Source organism: Artemia franciscana, chromosome 13, assembly GCF_032884065.1.
Source record: "Artemia franciscana chromosome 13, ASM3288406v1, whole genome shotgun sequence".
Classification (NCBI taxonomy): Eukaryota; Metazoa; Arthropoda; class Branchiopoda; order Anostraca; family Artemiidae; genus Artemia; species Artemia franciscana.
The window spans coordinates 8,576,646-8,592,937 of record NC_088875.1 but is presented as its reverse complement, the minus strand read 5'-3'; the positions used below and the strand labels follow the sequence as shown (position 1 = coordinate 8,592,937).

At 33.7% G+C, this 16,292-nt stretch overlaps 1 protein-coding gene across 2 annotated transcripts in view; it reads right to left on the bottom strand.

Annotated features, from left to right (window-relative positions):
• The window catches only part of LOC136034477 (dedicator of cytokinesis protein 3-like), a 386,199-nt gene that overhangs the window by 35,898 nt on the left and 334,009 nt on the right, over positions 1-16,292 (bottom strand). For both annotated transcript variants that reach the window (XM_065715690.1, XM_065715689.1), the window contains exons 31-32: positions 6,570-6,785; positions 3,051-3,182 (exon numbers count right to left, since the gene is read on the bottom strand). In XM_065715690.1, coding sequence (XP_065571762.1) covers positions 3,051-3,182; positions 6,570-6,785 — 348 coding nt within the window. The remainder of the gene's footprint in view (positions 1-3,050; positions 3,183-6,569; positions 6,786-16,292) is intronic.

The following is a 16,292-nucleotide window of genomic DNA, read 5'->3' as shown; positions in this document are numbered from 1 at the left end:
GTTCTGATATCCGGTTAAAATTTTGAGATACAGACTTGTTCAAAATACTCGAAAGGCCCAATAGTATGCTTTGGCCATGATACGACTCCTAAAGCCCCTGGGACAAGGGTGTAAATTATGCAAATCGTTGGATGTTTACGGATAGGCTTTACAGTGGAAAAGAAAAATATGTTTGATCTTAGATGCCCATTTGGCTAGTCTTTTAGGGGTCGCTATTTAGGCCAAAAAGATCACAAATTTTCTTTAGGAGAGAGAGAGAGGAAGCGTAATAGGGGAAAAACAACTATTTTTAAGCGCTCGGTTAGAAATTTTCAGCCGTAAGGTCTAGGGACAAGAGAAACCAAATATACTTAAAGATAGTGTTTTTGTGTGCAGGCCAGCCAAATTTACCCAGTCTTCAAAAAATTTATTTGGAGGCAAGGATTCCCTGAAAATGCGTCCCCAAAGTGTCAACTTTTGTTTTAAATACGGACTTTGAAAACCACACACAGGTATTTCCTAATTTGCTCCAAAGTTACATATAGAGAAGGCAAAGATAACTTGAATCCAGAAGAAAATTTTCGAAAAAATAAAGTTGCATTGATTTGTGACGTGAGAAAATAGTACAAGGTTTTTCTGCATCTAATACACTGTATTAACCGATATAGTATATCTCCTATATGGTCTAATATGACTTGTCCTTCAAGCTACCTATAGATTAGCTCCACTTTGAAAGCTATTAAATAAAAAAACAAGTTTTTTGAATTGAAAGTAGGGAGCAATATTAAAATTTAAAAAGAACAGAAATGATTGCGCGTACGAGGGGGATTGCCCTGTCCTCAATAACTCGCTCTTCATGCTAGAGTTTTTTAGTACCTTTAAGGAAGGTTGTCATTGTTCTAATTAAAAAAAAACCTTGTGTTTCAAGAATCGGTCTTAAAGAATTGGGACAAAATTCAAACTTTAGCGTAAAGAGCGATGCATTGAGGAGGGGAAACCCAGCTCACATACGTACTTAAAAATTTATGCTCATTTCAAGTTTTAATGTTGCTCCTTACTTTCAGTAAAAAAAACTTGTTTTTTTATTTAATTTCTGATCTTTTTTTTAAGTAATGCCAGGAAATCTGGCTCTAGCTCCACGCAAAAATCCCTCCTCCCCACAGATATATATTCTGGACAATTCAATCCTTGTGAAAACTTACCCTGGACAATTGAATCGGCAAAGAGAACGCAGAGTTTCGTACAGGAATTCACTAAAGAACACTAAAGAAGAATTTTGTGCAGGAATTCTGGCAAATTCCCTCAGTGTAATTTTACCCCTGAAATATTCACCCCTGGAAACTTCTCATTACATGGAAAATTTTCCCCTGGAAAGTCATCCCAGCAGAATATTGAGCCCACCCACCCGAAAAATATGTATGCAAACTTCCCAATAACAAATACTATACGCAAACACCTGGCAAATTTTATATTTTGAAGACCTTTCCCCAGGAGCCTTGAGAGAGAGAGAGAGGGGGGGGGGTCATGTTATCTCCAAAGGTATAGTTATTCGCCCTTTCAACCATGCTTAACAAAATGGCTATCTAAAAATTTTTGATTGGAAAAAAGGGACGCGGGAGCAAGCCTAGCTGCCCTAAATGTTTCTGATCACTTAAAAAGGGCACTATAACTTTTAATTTCCATTCAAATGAGCCCTCTTCTAGAAACCTATATACTTGGAATCAACAGAACACGTCAATTCTTTTGACATATCTATTGGTATCAAAATTCTGTTTCTTAGAGTTTTGCTTATTATTGAGCCGGGTCGCTCCTTACTTTGTTACCATGAACTGTTGGATAAAATCCTCCATCGGCACCAAATAACATATATTCAAGATGGAGTAGCTTGGATTAACTAGCGCTGCAAAACTCTATTTGTTCCTGACTTTCAGTATGTCATTGCTTTTGAAACATCATGGGAAATGTAAAGAGTGAGGCTTTGAATAGGTAGGAGGGAGGAGGATTGTGCGCAGCTGTGTTGGACTCAACAGGCTTGATGCTAAAGCGAATTGTTAGTAGTATTATTGGCATTCAAATTATATTCAAAGTTTAATTACTGTCCAGGATTTTATTTACTAAACAGGGAAACTATAAAAAACTTTGCAAATATTTCAGAAATCTTTAACCAATAATAAAACCGTAAAAAAAAGAATGGACAGAAATTAATTTGCTACAACGTTTCCTAAAAAAGAAATTTTTCAAAGAAAGGTAGAGTGCCATATTAAAACCTAAACAAATAACAATTCAAATTTAAAAAAAATAGAAACAAAATGAATTAACGAACCCCAAAACAAAGAGAAACTAAAATATATAATCACATTATCCATAAAGATAACATATACGGCTAAAGGATAAATAAATAAATCCTAAGGTGAACAGAAATCAAAATGAATAATCAAATCAAACATCCAACGAACAGACATTACCACACGAAAGAGTAGGGCTACCACCCCTATATCTTCTATAGATCAGATTATTTCTACCGCTTTACTGAAAAAATATATGCTTTAAACAGTCCCTCTTTTTTCTCACTTTAACGAGGGGTTGGAGGAGCTTCACCCCGAGGTAAGATTCTTCTTCAAAACCATTTTAATGCAAAATAAACACAGGTGATTGGTTTGATTTCTAAATATCCCTGAATGAGTTCTTCTTCTTCACTGAATCGAGGCTTTCGGGTACTAGCCCATTTTGGCCTCTTCTTTTCTTCCACAAAAAGGAAGGGGTGAATTCTGCCACGTCATAACGAATTTCATAGGGATTGAATTTCTTCTTTTTAAGAAAAAACATTTGTCTTCAGTCACCACTGGGAAGTTGAAATCTAAACAGATTTGGAAACTTAACTTTATTTCCAAATTCACCTACTGGGTTTTGAAGAGACAAAATCATGAAAAACAAATAGATAGGACAAGTGGACAGCATTTCAGCAAAACAGAACTTGAAGATGAATGGGCAGAATGAGCATCACGATGGACAAAATTAACACACCAAATGATAAAAAGTAAAGAACAAGTAAAAAAAAAGATGATTCTTACCTGATCTGCAATTAGTTGCTTCAAATAAGAAACTTTATCAAGGAACTGAGGGTTATTCATTCTAAACTCGGAGGTTAAAAATGCTTCTTGGTACTTGGCTAAACCTCCCATTACAGCAGCATCAATCATCCCCTGAAAAAGGTAGAGCTTAGAAGACTGGTTGATTCAACTCCTTATTTTAGGAGGGATAAATTACTTCAATACAAACGATAATACTATGGTAGGGCAGTGGATTCATGCGCTGCTGGTCAAAACAGGGCACGCTGTTTGATTGCAGATGCCACAATGCTCGCTGACTGGCTTCCTACTCGTTCCAGTAAACGGGTTGTTCTGTTTTAACGAGTTATTCTGTTGTAACGGGTTGAACGGTTTTGTTCTGTTGCCCCAGCAACAGAACTTTTAAGCTTAAAGCTAGCCAAAATTGCTCAAAATTGCAAGAAGATTCTTGTCGAGCACCACCTTCTACTGGTTGAATATAATTACTCTGATAGAAGGATTTTCCCACTTTTAGGGGTCAGTTTCTTGTTTGTGAAGAAAGACTACGCAAAGGTATGGAAGCTAACTCAACGAAAAGCCACTTCATACTGAAGAAAAGTCATAAGCCTGCAAGGTATGTAGCAAAGAATTTTCTTAGAATTCTAGCTTATACGAAAATATGAGACTTCATTATGGAGAGAACACTACGACCGAGAACAATTAAAAGCAGGGTACATTTCAATAGAAAACTATGCAGATTACGATAAATGCTTTAATTATTCAAGTAAAATACTGTATGAAATTCAAATGAGATTGGCATGAACGCAGGATGAAAGACTCCCCCCCCCCCAATTTATCAAAATGTTACAGTTCTATCAAATTTGTTTAACTGTTTCGCAAAGTTCTTGCGTTTTGGTCATAGGTTCTACTCTAGAGCGCATGGCATCTTGTATTAGTTTTGTTGTAACTTCTTTTTTGTAATGAATTCAAATTCAAAATAACTGAAGTTTAGATGACAGAAAAGTTATATGTAAAACCTCGTATTTACCTATATTATTATACATTTTTCAATGAAAAACTGATTGATGAGAAAGTTGAAACTTACTTGAAGCTGCATAGTTAATGGAATTTATCTGGGGATATATTTGGTCTTGTAATATAGGAATTTAACCTGGAGGGAGAGGGGGGTGACATTTTTCTGGCAGCAGAACTTCAAGTCAAAACGACAAACACTAACAAACTATATGGTGAATATACCAAATTATAGGTTATACCATGAGAATGTCGAAATTTCGGTAAGGCTGGAAGCCATTGGCTTCTGAGGCTTTTGTCAATTAAATTGATGGTTTTGAGGCTTTTCATTCAAACCTCTTTAATATTCAAATTTTTAAACTGTGCTGTTACTGAAAAATTAAAGCAATTAACTTATTATATGAATTCGTAAAAAATTGCCAAAACATCCAGTTAAATTTATTTACAAAGTTCATTTTGTCAGGAAGAATTTATTTTATCTTCGTTAAAATTTTAGTTCTACTCAAAAAACTAAGAATATATGGGACTAGACTTTATAGGTTATGATTTTCAACTACTGACTATATTTAAATAATTTAGCTTTATTAATTACCAGAAAATCTTTGGTGCAAGAACCGATTGGTAGTAATAAGAAAAATTGAGCATCAGCTCTCAATGAAAAATTTATGTATCTTTTACTCAGTCTATAATTATTCTAATTTTAATTTAGGTTTATAACGCTCATAATTTTTAAATTTATGATTTTATGCTAATTTTACTTCTGATTTTTTCTAATTCACAAATTTAAAAAGAAAATAGTTTCTGTGATTTATAAAGAAAATTGCTCTATTGGAAGTTGTTAAGGTGTTAATTTTTCTTTTATTTTCATTGTATCTTTGTGTCTTTTACACAATCTATATTTTTCTAATTTTAATCTAGTTTTATAATGCTCATAATTTTTAAATTTATTATTTTCTACTAGTCTAACTTCTGATTTTTTTCTAATTCACAAATTTAAAAAGAAAATAGTTTCTGTTTACAAAGAAAATTGCTCTACTGGAAGTTATTAAGGTGTGAATTTTTCTTTTATTTTCATTGTGTCTTTGTGTCTTGTAACTCAATCTATATTTTTCTAATTTTAATCTAGTTTTATAATGCACATAATTTTTAAATTTATAAATCTGTGCTAATTTTACTTCTGATTTTTTTTTTAATTCACAAATTTAAAAAGAAAATAGTTTCTGTGATTTGTAAAGAAAATTGCTCTACTGGACGTTATTAAGGTGTGAATTTTTCTTTTATTTTATCGTGTCTTTGTATAGCGTTTGTAATTTCTTCCCTTTTTATATCTTTTGTTTATTTATGTTTTGTATAGTTAATTATTTTCAAATACTGACTATATTTCAATAAGTCAGCTTTATTAATCACCATAGAATCTTTGGTGCAATAACCGATCCGTAGTAATAAGGAAAATTGAGCATCAGCTCTCAATGTAAAATTTATGTATCTTTTACTCAGTCTATATTGTTCTAATTTTAGTTTAGTTTTATAATGCTCATAATTTTTTAAATCTATGATTTGCTAACAATTTTGCTTCTGATTTTTTTTCAATTCAAAGATTTATAAAGAAAATTATTTTTGTGATTTATAAAGAAAATTGTTCTACTGGAAGTTATTAAAGTGTGAATTTTTTATTTTATTTTCATTTTGTTTTAGTGTAGTTTGTGATTTTTCCCTTTTTTATATGTTTTGTTTATTTTAGGTGAGCCTGTTTTTTTCTTTCCTTTCTTTCCCCTGTTGATAAAGGCTTCCAGATTTGACACCGAAATATTCAAAATTTTATCATTCAAAGTGAAAAAAACACATTTTTTTTGTTTTCCCATTGTCTTATTGAAAAATCGTTCCCGTTTTTTCTAAATTTTGATTTCGTTTTAATTGGTTCCCTAATTGATAATCTTTTTCTAATTCCATAGAAATCTGACTGGTGAAAATTTGGGCTTAAAATACAAATAATAACTTTATGTATATTATCCAGCAGAAGTCTAACTGATGAGAACTTACTTAAAGCCGCAGAGTTTATGAAATTACGCTAATTTGGACTTATAGACTTACATTTGGACTTACGATATAGACTTATAACTATATGTATATTATTTAATGAAAATATGACTAATAAGAAAGTTGAAATTTACTCGAAGCTCCATATTTAATGGCTTGTACTGGGCTTATATTTGGACTTGCAATTTCGTACTTACAAACTTGCATGTACTCTTTATAATGTGGACTTACAGTTTTATGTGTATTATTCAATGAAAAACTGATTGATGAGAAAGTTGAAACTTACTCGAAGCTGCAAAATTAATGGACTTTAACTGGGCTTATATTTGAACTTGCAACTTTGGACTTACAGATTTGCCTTTAGACTTATAATGTGGAATTATGCTTATATTTGGACTTATAATGAACTTTAATTTTAGTTTTACATATATTATTCAAAGAAAATTTGACTTGAGAAAAAAAACTGAAACTTACTTGAAGCCGCATGGTTAATGGACTTATACTAGAATCGCAACCACTGGAATACACTGCAATAAGCCTTTCCAGCTCTTCCGATGCATGCAACACTGCTTCACATGCAGCCTGAATAGGGGGCAACTCATCAATAGCACTATCGACCACTTCAAACCACCTTAGAACACCGGGTAATGAATGGGCAATTTTTAATATTGTTCTTTCTACCCAGAGATTCTGAAAAAAGGAATAAAAAATTCGATTCAATATTTTTATAAACTTTAGAGGGAAAAGCAGAGGACACCAAGGTAGATATACACCGCATGAAATAGAGAATATGCTTCGATTATAAATTAAGTTTAAAACAAACTTTTAACCTAAACTTCTACGCTAAAATAGATTGTACTGGGTCCTTTTCAGCTTTCAGGGATTTCGTCTCTCTCCTTACGTATGAACAGAACGTGCATACACAATAGTATTTATTGTCCCAGCTGGAACTTTCGGATGCTGGATGAAGACTGCTTCAGGCGGTGACGAATGGAGAGTCAGAAGAGAGGGGGGATGCGGCGAATGTGAAAATTATTTTGACAGGAAAACTTATTAACATATTTTAAAATGACCATTATATTTTCGTTTATAACAGGGCACCATCTAATATTGCTTCGAAAAAAAATCTAAACCATGATTTGTTATCAGATATATACAAAAAGCATTAGAATAGGTGGGAAGGTAAACCGCCATCAGGCATCTAGAAAAAGGGATGTCAATCAACGGTGGCCACAGAGAAGTTGTTCAAATTAAGTAGTTTTGCCAATTACAAAAACCTTAGTAGGTTTTGCTGGGGGAATGAAAGAAATACGCAACGAGTTGCTCAAAACACGTCCTATCTGTAGTGTTTGCACATATTAACACATCTACAATCTGAACCAAGAGTTGAACATAGCTTTAAGTACTGTACTGTTAAATATAAAAACAGGATTATTCAGTACAATACTATAACTCACTAACTCTAAAACTAACACCCTCTTCCGCTTACATCATTGGATGATTTATCGTAACTGGGATAGGGCAGGTGGTTATAGTAGTAACTAGTCAAAGAGTCTGTTGAACTACAGGCTAAAAATAAGAACAAACCTAGGGAATACTTTCTTAGAAAACTACATATTGAATTTGTTACCTATTATTGAGACGCACTGACCATATGCAACATCTGTAAAGAGGAATACTCACTTGCCTATCAGTTGTACTGCCTCACATAACTCAGTACGTACTAAAGGCGGTTATCGATTATATAAAGTAAAATATATAGAAATCTGCGACTTACAACGTTGCATAGGAATAAAATCTGACAAGGGAAAAGGTACACGGTTAAATGAGGGTGAATTACAAGCATGGAGCTTCGATATGCAGGGTTTTAATTGATTAAAGTTATATTATATAAGCAACACAAGTAAAAAATTGGATAAGTAAAGACTACATGGCAAAATGTATCCTGCCTTCTTTAGTGGCTACCACTCCAGTGGTACCAAGACTAAAATATTGAAAGCCCAAGTGATGACAGTGGTCAAGTATGGTTCTGAAATAGAAGCAGTAAAGAAGACGGAAGAAGATTTGTTGCATGTTTTCCGGAGGATTTGTCTGAGGACAGTTTTGGATACACGTTTGACTGACAGTATATCAACAAAGTAGATCGGCCGTAAAAAGCAGACAATCCCCAAATGGGGTGAACCAGATCTTGAGGAAGGATTTAAAGGAAATTGAGCTTCCTGGGAGGGGTAAAGAGTGACACATTGAATATATTATGATGGTGGAGGATCTTGCACATCTGTGCCAGCCTCAGGCGATTTGGTCCTGCAGTAAGTTGTTAGCAGTGACAGTAGCAGTATTAGTAGTTGTAGTAATAAAAAAAATTCTTTTTTTATAACATTGGAATCAGGCCGAATATTTTTTCTTAACTTTACTCTTGTAATCAGATGCAATGTTTCAGAGGCAGAGGGGGATGAGAAACTATCAACTTTTGTATTTTTATTCTTATCACGGTACTGTATCAATCTTTTCATTACTATTTCCAATTTTTTTTTAGCCCCGAGGCACAATGGAGCAAATCAATTGAGATGATAGCTAAAATGAATTTTGAGAATGCAACAATTAGTAGAAAATTCCTAACAAAACATTTTGAGCCTATGAATTGAACACTGACCAATTGAACTGCATCTATGAGCAAGGAGCGTTGTTATACCTATTGAGGTTATTAAATAAAACAATATTCACTTGAATAAAAGATCAAATTAATTGAGGGGAGTTTGAACAGATTGATACAAGAGTAACTAAAAAGAAGGGTTAATTTCACTAATTACCGAACATCATAAAAAAAAATCAAGTTCAACAACAAAACATGAACCATTTTAGGACGTCTGATTAAAATGAGGTGTTAATTTCAATGAATACCAAACATCACAAAAAAGATCACGTTCAAGAACAAAATCTGAACCATTTTAGGGCTTCGTTTTAAAACGATGTGTTAATTCCAATGAATACCGAACATCATAAGAAAAGTCAGGTTCAATAATAAAAACTGAGCCATTTTAGGGCTTTTGATTAAAATTAGGTGTTAATTTCATTGAATACCAAGCATCACAAAAAAAGGTCAAGTTCAGCAGCAAAACCTGAACCATTTCAGGGCTTCTGATTAAAATGAGGTTTTAATTTCAATGAATACTAAACATCGCAGAAAAAGGTCAAGTTCAGCAACAAAATCTGAACCATTTTAGGGCTTCTGATAAAAATGAGGGGTTAATTTCAATGACAATCGAAAATCACATGAAAAGGTCAAGTTCAGCAGCAAAACCTGAACCATGTTAGGGCTTCTGCTTAAAATGAGGTATTAATTTCAATGAATACCGAACATCACAAAAAAAGGTCAAGTTCAGCAGCAAAATCTGAACCATTTTAGGGCTTCTGATTAAAATGAGGTGTTAATTTCAATGAATACCGAATATCACAAAAAAAGGTTAAGTTCAGCAACAATATCTGAAGCATTTTAGGGCCTCTGATTAAAATGAGATGTTAATTTCAATGAATACCGAATATCACAAAAAAAGTTCAAGTTCTGCTACAAAATCTGAGCCCTTTTAGGGCTTCTGATTAAATTGAGGTGTAAATTTCAATGAATACCGAACATCACAAAAAAAAAAACGTCAAGTTCCATAACAAAATCTGACCCATTTTAGGGCTTCCGATTAAAATGAGGTGTTAATTTCAAGGACTACCGAACATCACAAAAATATGTCAAGTTCAGCAACAAAATCTGGACCATTATCGGGCTTCTGATTAAAATGAGGTGTTAATTTCAATGAATATCTTTCAACGTATGAAAAACGGCAACTTTAACACAAAACTACTAGCACAAAAATAGAAGAGGAAAATTCTTAGAGCTACAAGAATATTCAGTACAAAGGGCATTTCTTAAAGCCCACTTTTCTATTTGCCATTTTATTTATTTCGTTCGATCATCATCAGTACTAGGTACAAGACGAATCATAAATTCTTCAAAAATAGATCCGCTGTCAAGTTTCTTAATGAAGTTGAAAACCTGACCTATTTGATGCGTTACTGCTGATATTTTTCGCGATATCACTAGAAACACAGAGATGGCAAAGGGTGTATTCCAGTTTCTACAAAAAGTTACTAAAACAAAATTTTTCGTTCCAGTAGGTGTTGTCAAACCAAAACGACAGAAAAGCAACTTTAAATTTGCTTTTGTAGTAATTTTTACGAAAGATAGTTAATGGATATGTTTAGTAAAGTAAATCTGCATCATTATCATCATTGGTATTACTATGACACTGAACCATATCGAAAACATTATTAAAGTAAAAGAGATATGTATACAATCGAAACTTATACAGATCACGTCCTTATAAAACAAATGAGCCCTTAGTTACTTCTGGTTGTCAACTATAGATAGGTTATGCAGTTTATTTAAAGTTACTACGGCTTACGAAGTAGACTGCAACCTGTGTTTAAAAGCCATATCACCCCTACTTCTTGCACAAATTATATAACAGGTTTCACCAAATATCTCACTCCTAGCAAAATACATGGGCCGACGTGTTCCTCAACTACATTGACTAAATAGCAGAACTAGCCCGCCTAGGCAAAGTCATTGGATTGGATAACGCTCCACCTGCGCTTGGGTTGGACAACGCTCCACCCACTTAATGTCGTTGGATACCGTCAACCGTTAGGAAGCCAGATCCTCTGATCGGGTGGCTTTTGAGGTTTGCAAAAATATTGAACTGAGAAATCTGTGTAAGCATCAATAATCTGTTCTTGCATGTTTGGTAGCAGCTCGCAGGAAAGAAAAAAACTTTGAATATGTTTAGTTGTTTTTTGTTTTTTTTTTTACTGTTGTTCCAGTTGTTTTGTGCATAATCATAATCATACGTAAATTGTATATAATTTAATAGTAATAATTATAATATGAACAGTTTATATAATTTTCTATTAATGCATGCAACAACTGTCCGATAAGTATGAATCGATTAATGATAAATTTAAGAGTAGAATGAAAGACTAGAAAAACTGGAATTGGACATAGGGAATTGGAGGATAAGTGACATTTAAATTTTATTCCAAGGTAAAAGATATATTCTAGGGCCAAACCAAAAAGCAGGTCGTCCCTGAATGGGCTGGGCAAAAGTCCCAAGGAAAGATTTAAAGGAAATTTGAACTTTTTGGAAGGGTGTAAAGAGAGAGGTTTTGAATATATTGGGATGGAGGAGGAGCGTGCCTATCTGTGTTGGCCTCAGGCGGCTTACTGGATATAAAAACTATTTGGATATAAAAAACTCCAGCAAATAGCTACTAAAAATAGCTTTTTAAAAAAATCTGCTAAAAATTGTTGATTAGTGCTTATGAAGTGCCTGTAGATGAACTCACCAGAAAAATTGGACAGAAATAGAATAAAATTTAGCTGTGTATAGATGGCTCCATTAACTATATTGTCTAAACCGAATTTGAAACTCAAGATTCTAAAGAAAAAGATGATTTCATTTTATTTTGATTCCTATTCAGAAAATAATATTTCCCTTTATGTACCTAAAAGATCTTGTTTCGCAGTTTGTCTGGACCGGTGTAGCGTTTTTGTCACTTGTGAGGACTTAGTTTAGAAATTGCACTTAGCAACAACAATAGTTTATCAAGTGTGAGCTTCAGATTTGATTTAATATTCGTGCCAGTTTCACATTTACATTTTGTGTTAATTAAAAAAAAGTTTTTCAAATGATAGTAAGGAGCAGCATCAAAATTTGAGCGAACAGACATTATTCCGCATATGAGTGGGGTACAAATCCCCCCTCAACATCCCACTCTTTTCACTCAAGTTTAATAGAGATATACTAAAAGAATTTATGAGCGAAATAAATATAGTTAAGGGGTAATTCAACTTGTTTATCTACTGACTGTCTTCTAAAATATTTGAGATGAAAACTTTATTGCTTACTGCAAACGCAACGGAATAATCTCTTCCGTCCTTAAAATATTGTGAAAAAGACTTTTTATCCCGTTCTAATTGCCCTTGTTCACTCTTAATCCCTTGTTCTTTTTCACCCTTGTTCAATTACTCTTAAGACATTGGAGACATAAAGCCAAACTTTAACGTAAAGAGCGGAGGCTTGAGGAAGGGTTTCCCCTCATATACAGAAAAATCTCTGTACATTTTAAGCTTTGATGTTGCTGCTTTCTTTCATCCAAAAACAAAATTTATGTTTTTTTCTATTATAGTACCCAGGGTTACCCTAAACACAAGTAGGGCTACTACCCCTCAAACCTGAATCTTTAAATCAAAGTTTATGTTTTGCAGAATGATGTTTCAATTGCTCATTTAGAGTGTTTTCTTATGAAAACAAAGTATAACTATCCAAAATAACTATTTTTACTGCAATAAGAGGGTTGCTTTTGTCCTCTCAGCAATCATATCAAACAGTTCGTGGTAGCGAACTGTAGTAAGGAGCGACCCGGCTCAATAGTAACCAAAACTCTAAAAAATGGAATTTTGGTACCAATAGCTACATCAAAAGAATCACCTTTTACTGCTGATTTTAAATATATAAATTTCATCAAGTTTAGTCTTACCCATCAAAAGTTACGAGCCTGAGAAAATTTGCGTTATTTTATAAAATAGGGGGCAACACCCCCTAAAAGTCATAGAATCTTAACGAAAATCACACCACCAGATTCAGCGTATCAGAGAACCTTACTATAGAAGTTTCAAGTTCCTATCTACAAAAATGTGGAATTTTATATTCTTTGCCAGAAGGCAGATCACGGATGCGTGTTTATTTGTTTGTTTGTTTTTTTAATTTTTTTCCCCAGGGGTGATCGTATCGACCCAGTGGTCCTAGAATGTTGCGAGAGGGCTCATTCTAACGGAAATGAAAATTTCTAGTGCCCTTTTTAAGTGACCAAACAATTGGAGGGCACCTAGGCCCCCTCCCACGCTAATTATTTTCCCAAAGTCAACGGATCAAAATTCTGAGATAGCCATTTTATTCAGCGTAGTCGAAAAACTTTATAACTATGTCTTTGGGGACGACTTACTCCCCCACAGTCCCCGTGGGAGGGTTTACAAGTTCAAAAATTTTGACCAGTACTTACATGTAGTAATGGCTATTGGGAAGTGTACAGGCGTTTTCAGGAGGATTTTTGGTTGGAGGCAGGGATTGAGAAGAGGGGAATATGCTGGAGGAACTTTCCATCGATGAATTTGTCATGGGGGAAGAAAATTTCCATGAAGGGAGCGCAGGATTTACTAGCATTACTTAAAAAAAAAACAATGAAAAAATAAATAGTAAGCAGCAGAACGAACAGAAGTAAGCAGCAGAACGAACAGAAATTATTACCCATATAAGGGGCTCACCTCCTCCTAGTACCTCGCTCTTTACGCTAAAGTATTTTTAGTAATTTCAACTAGCCTATTTATTCTGCGGCTTTTGTGATTCAGGGGTCATTCCTAATGAATTGGGACAAAATTTAAGCTTTAGTGTAAAAAGCGAGGTACTGACAAGGGAGCGAACCCCCTCATATATGTAATAAAAACATAAGAATACAAAAGTTCTTTACGTAAGCTAATTTATAAGTTACGTATATCTTTTACTTATAAAAAGATTCGTAAAAAATTAAAAGTTCTAGTTGCCTTTTTAATTAACCGAAAATCGGAGGGCAACTAAGCTTCCTCCCCCGCTCTTTTTAACTTAAAATCATTCGATCAAAATTATGAGAAAGCCATTTAGCCAAAAAAATAAATACATAAATTTCGTTTTAATTATTCCTCTGCGGAGAGTCAAAATCAAAACATGCATTGATTCAAAAACGTTCAGAAATTAAATAAAAAAACAAGTTTTTTTAAATGAAAGTAAGTAGCGACATTAAAACTTAAAACGAACAGAAATTACTCCGTATATGAAAGGGGCTTTTCCTTCTCAACGCCCCGCTCTTTACGCTAAAGTTTTTTACTGTTTTAAAATGTAGAGTTAAGAGAAAGAGTCAAACTTTAGCGTAAAGAGCGAGCCCTCTTGCGACATTTTAGGACCACTTAGTCGATACGATGACCCCTGGGGAAAAAAACAAATAAAAGCGCACCCGTGATCTGTCTTCAGGCAAAAAATACGAAATTCCATATTTTCGTAGATAGGAGCTTGGAATTTTCGCTGTAGGGTTCTCTGATACGCTGAATTCGATGATGTGATTTTCTTTAAGATTCTATGAGTTTTAGGGGGTGTTTCCCCCTATTTGCCAAAATAAGGCAGATTTTCTCAGGCTCGTAACTTTTGATGACAAAGACTAAATTTGATGAAACTTATTATTTAAATTCAGTATAAAAATCCAATTCTTTTGACGTATCTTTTAGCATCAAAATTCCATTTTTTAGAGATTCGTTTACTATTGAGCCGGGTCGCTCCTTACTACAGTTCGTTACCACGAACTGTTTGATTCTCCAATTACACATTAGCATAGTTACAGTGTTATTCTTTAGTTTTTATCGGTGAAAAACGAGCTTGTCTCTCTGTCAGATATTGGTATATTTAGTATGTTACGTACATATGATTCGAAAGTAAATGAACCTGAATCAGAACCTAGTTTTAAGTTATGGGGTAGCAAATCAACAATTTAAATACAATTTAGAAATTCTGGTACGAACTCAATTTATCTTTCCTGTTTATTCTTCACAGAATCATGACTTTTATGAGATTTGTATTCTCCTGGGATGCGATCTCACCTGGATAGCAATCTTAGCATTACTTTAATTACTTCTTTTTTGAGAAGCGCAAAAATAACGCGTTCCTTTATTCCATTATAATTTGGTTACTTCACAAATAATTTCCATAAGATTGATAACTCTATATTCTTCCCAGGGAAGCGATATCGGTGATTAAACCCATCATCATCTAAATATTCAGTCAATTCATCTGAATCACGTCTCATAGAAAGTATGAAAACATGGGTCTGAAACAACTTTTTGAGACTTGGGTGCCTCCCTAACCATAGCAGATTTTACTGGTCAAAAATTTCCGTCAAGATCGCATCCCTTTTTAGGGAGTTTAAGTTCGCAGTTCTAAAATTCTTTAAATTATAGGAATGTCCCCCATCGACACCGGCAGGGAGGCCAGGGGGAAATCCCCCTGAAAACAAGAACATTTTAAAAAGTGTACACAAATATGAAAATAACAAATAAATCTCCTTTAAATCTTGGAACATCTCCGTCTTATTTGCCGGTCAGCAAATGAATGTAGTCTTGTATCTTAAAACTTGTTTCTGAATAAAGGGAAGACATCAACCCAGAGCAACCAAAGTACAGGTTTACCCCAAAAACGCTTCAAGAAATGAAGAGTGTATAGAGAATAAATCATACTGCCCCCCCCAAACCTCCTTCTACGGTCATCTGAAGGGTCAAGGAGAGTTAGGAAAATATTAGCACAAAACGCTTTCTTTTTCTTTTTTTTTTCGAATAAATTTGCTAATTCGGTCAATTATTGACACCTTTGTCACATTGACCCCCCCCCCCCAAAAAAAAATATTCTTGTCACATTGGGTCTCCCCTCCAAGATTTTGTTCTAGATCCACCCTTGCAATAATATACATAATGTATTTAGTCTAAATTAAATTAACTATAAAACACTTATCAAAACTACACATATGGACTACGTGCAGCTTTGGGCATGCATGAACGTAATATATACACACACATACACACACACACACACACACACATATATATATATATATATATATATATATATATATATATATATATATATATATATATATATATATATATATATATATATATATATATATAAAAATATATATATATATATATATATATATATATATATATATAATTAGTTATTGGCGAGAAAATTAATTATTTACAAATAGGTACTGCAAGCGTTTTTGAATCTTTTGAATAAATTAAAACCAAACAAAAAGATTTATCTATTAAAGTATCTTATTTGGAGCTATGAAATTTAGTATCGAGACATGGGCGTCGTTTTTTTTTGGGGGGGGGGGCAGTTGCCCCTCAATGATGTGGAGGGAAAATTTTTTGTATATTCCATGTCCTTTTACTATCCGGATATGGACCCCCCTTGCCCCCCAATAAAAATACTGGAGATTCGCTTTTGTATGGAGACTAGGACTAAAAAAAAAAAATCACATTTGAAATTTCGTGAATCTTTCAGAGTT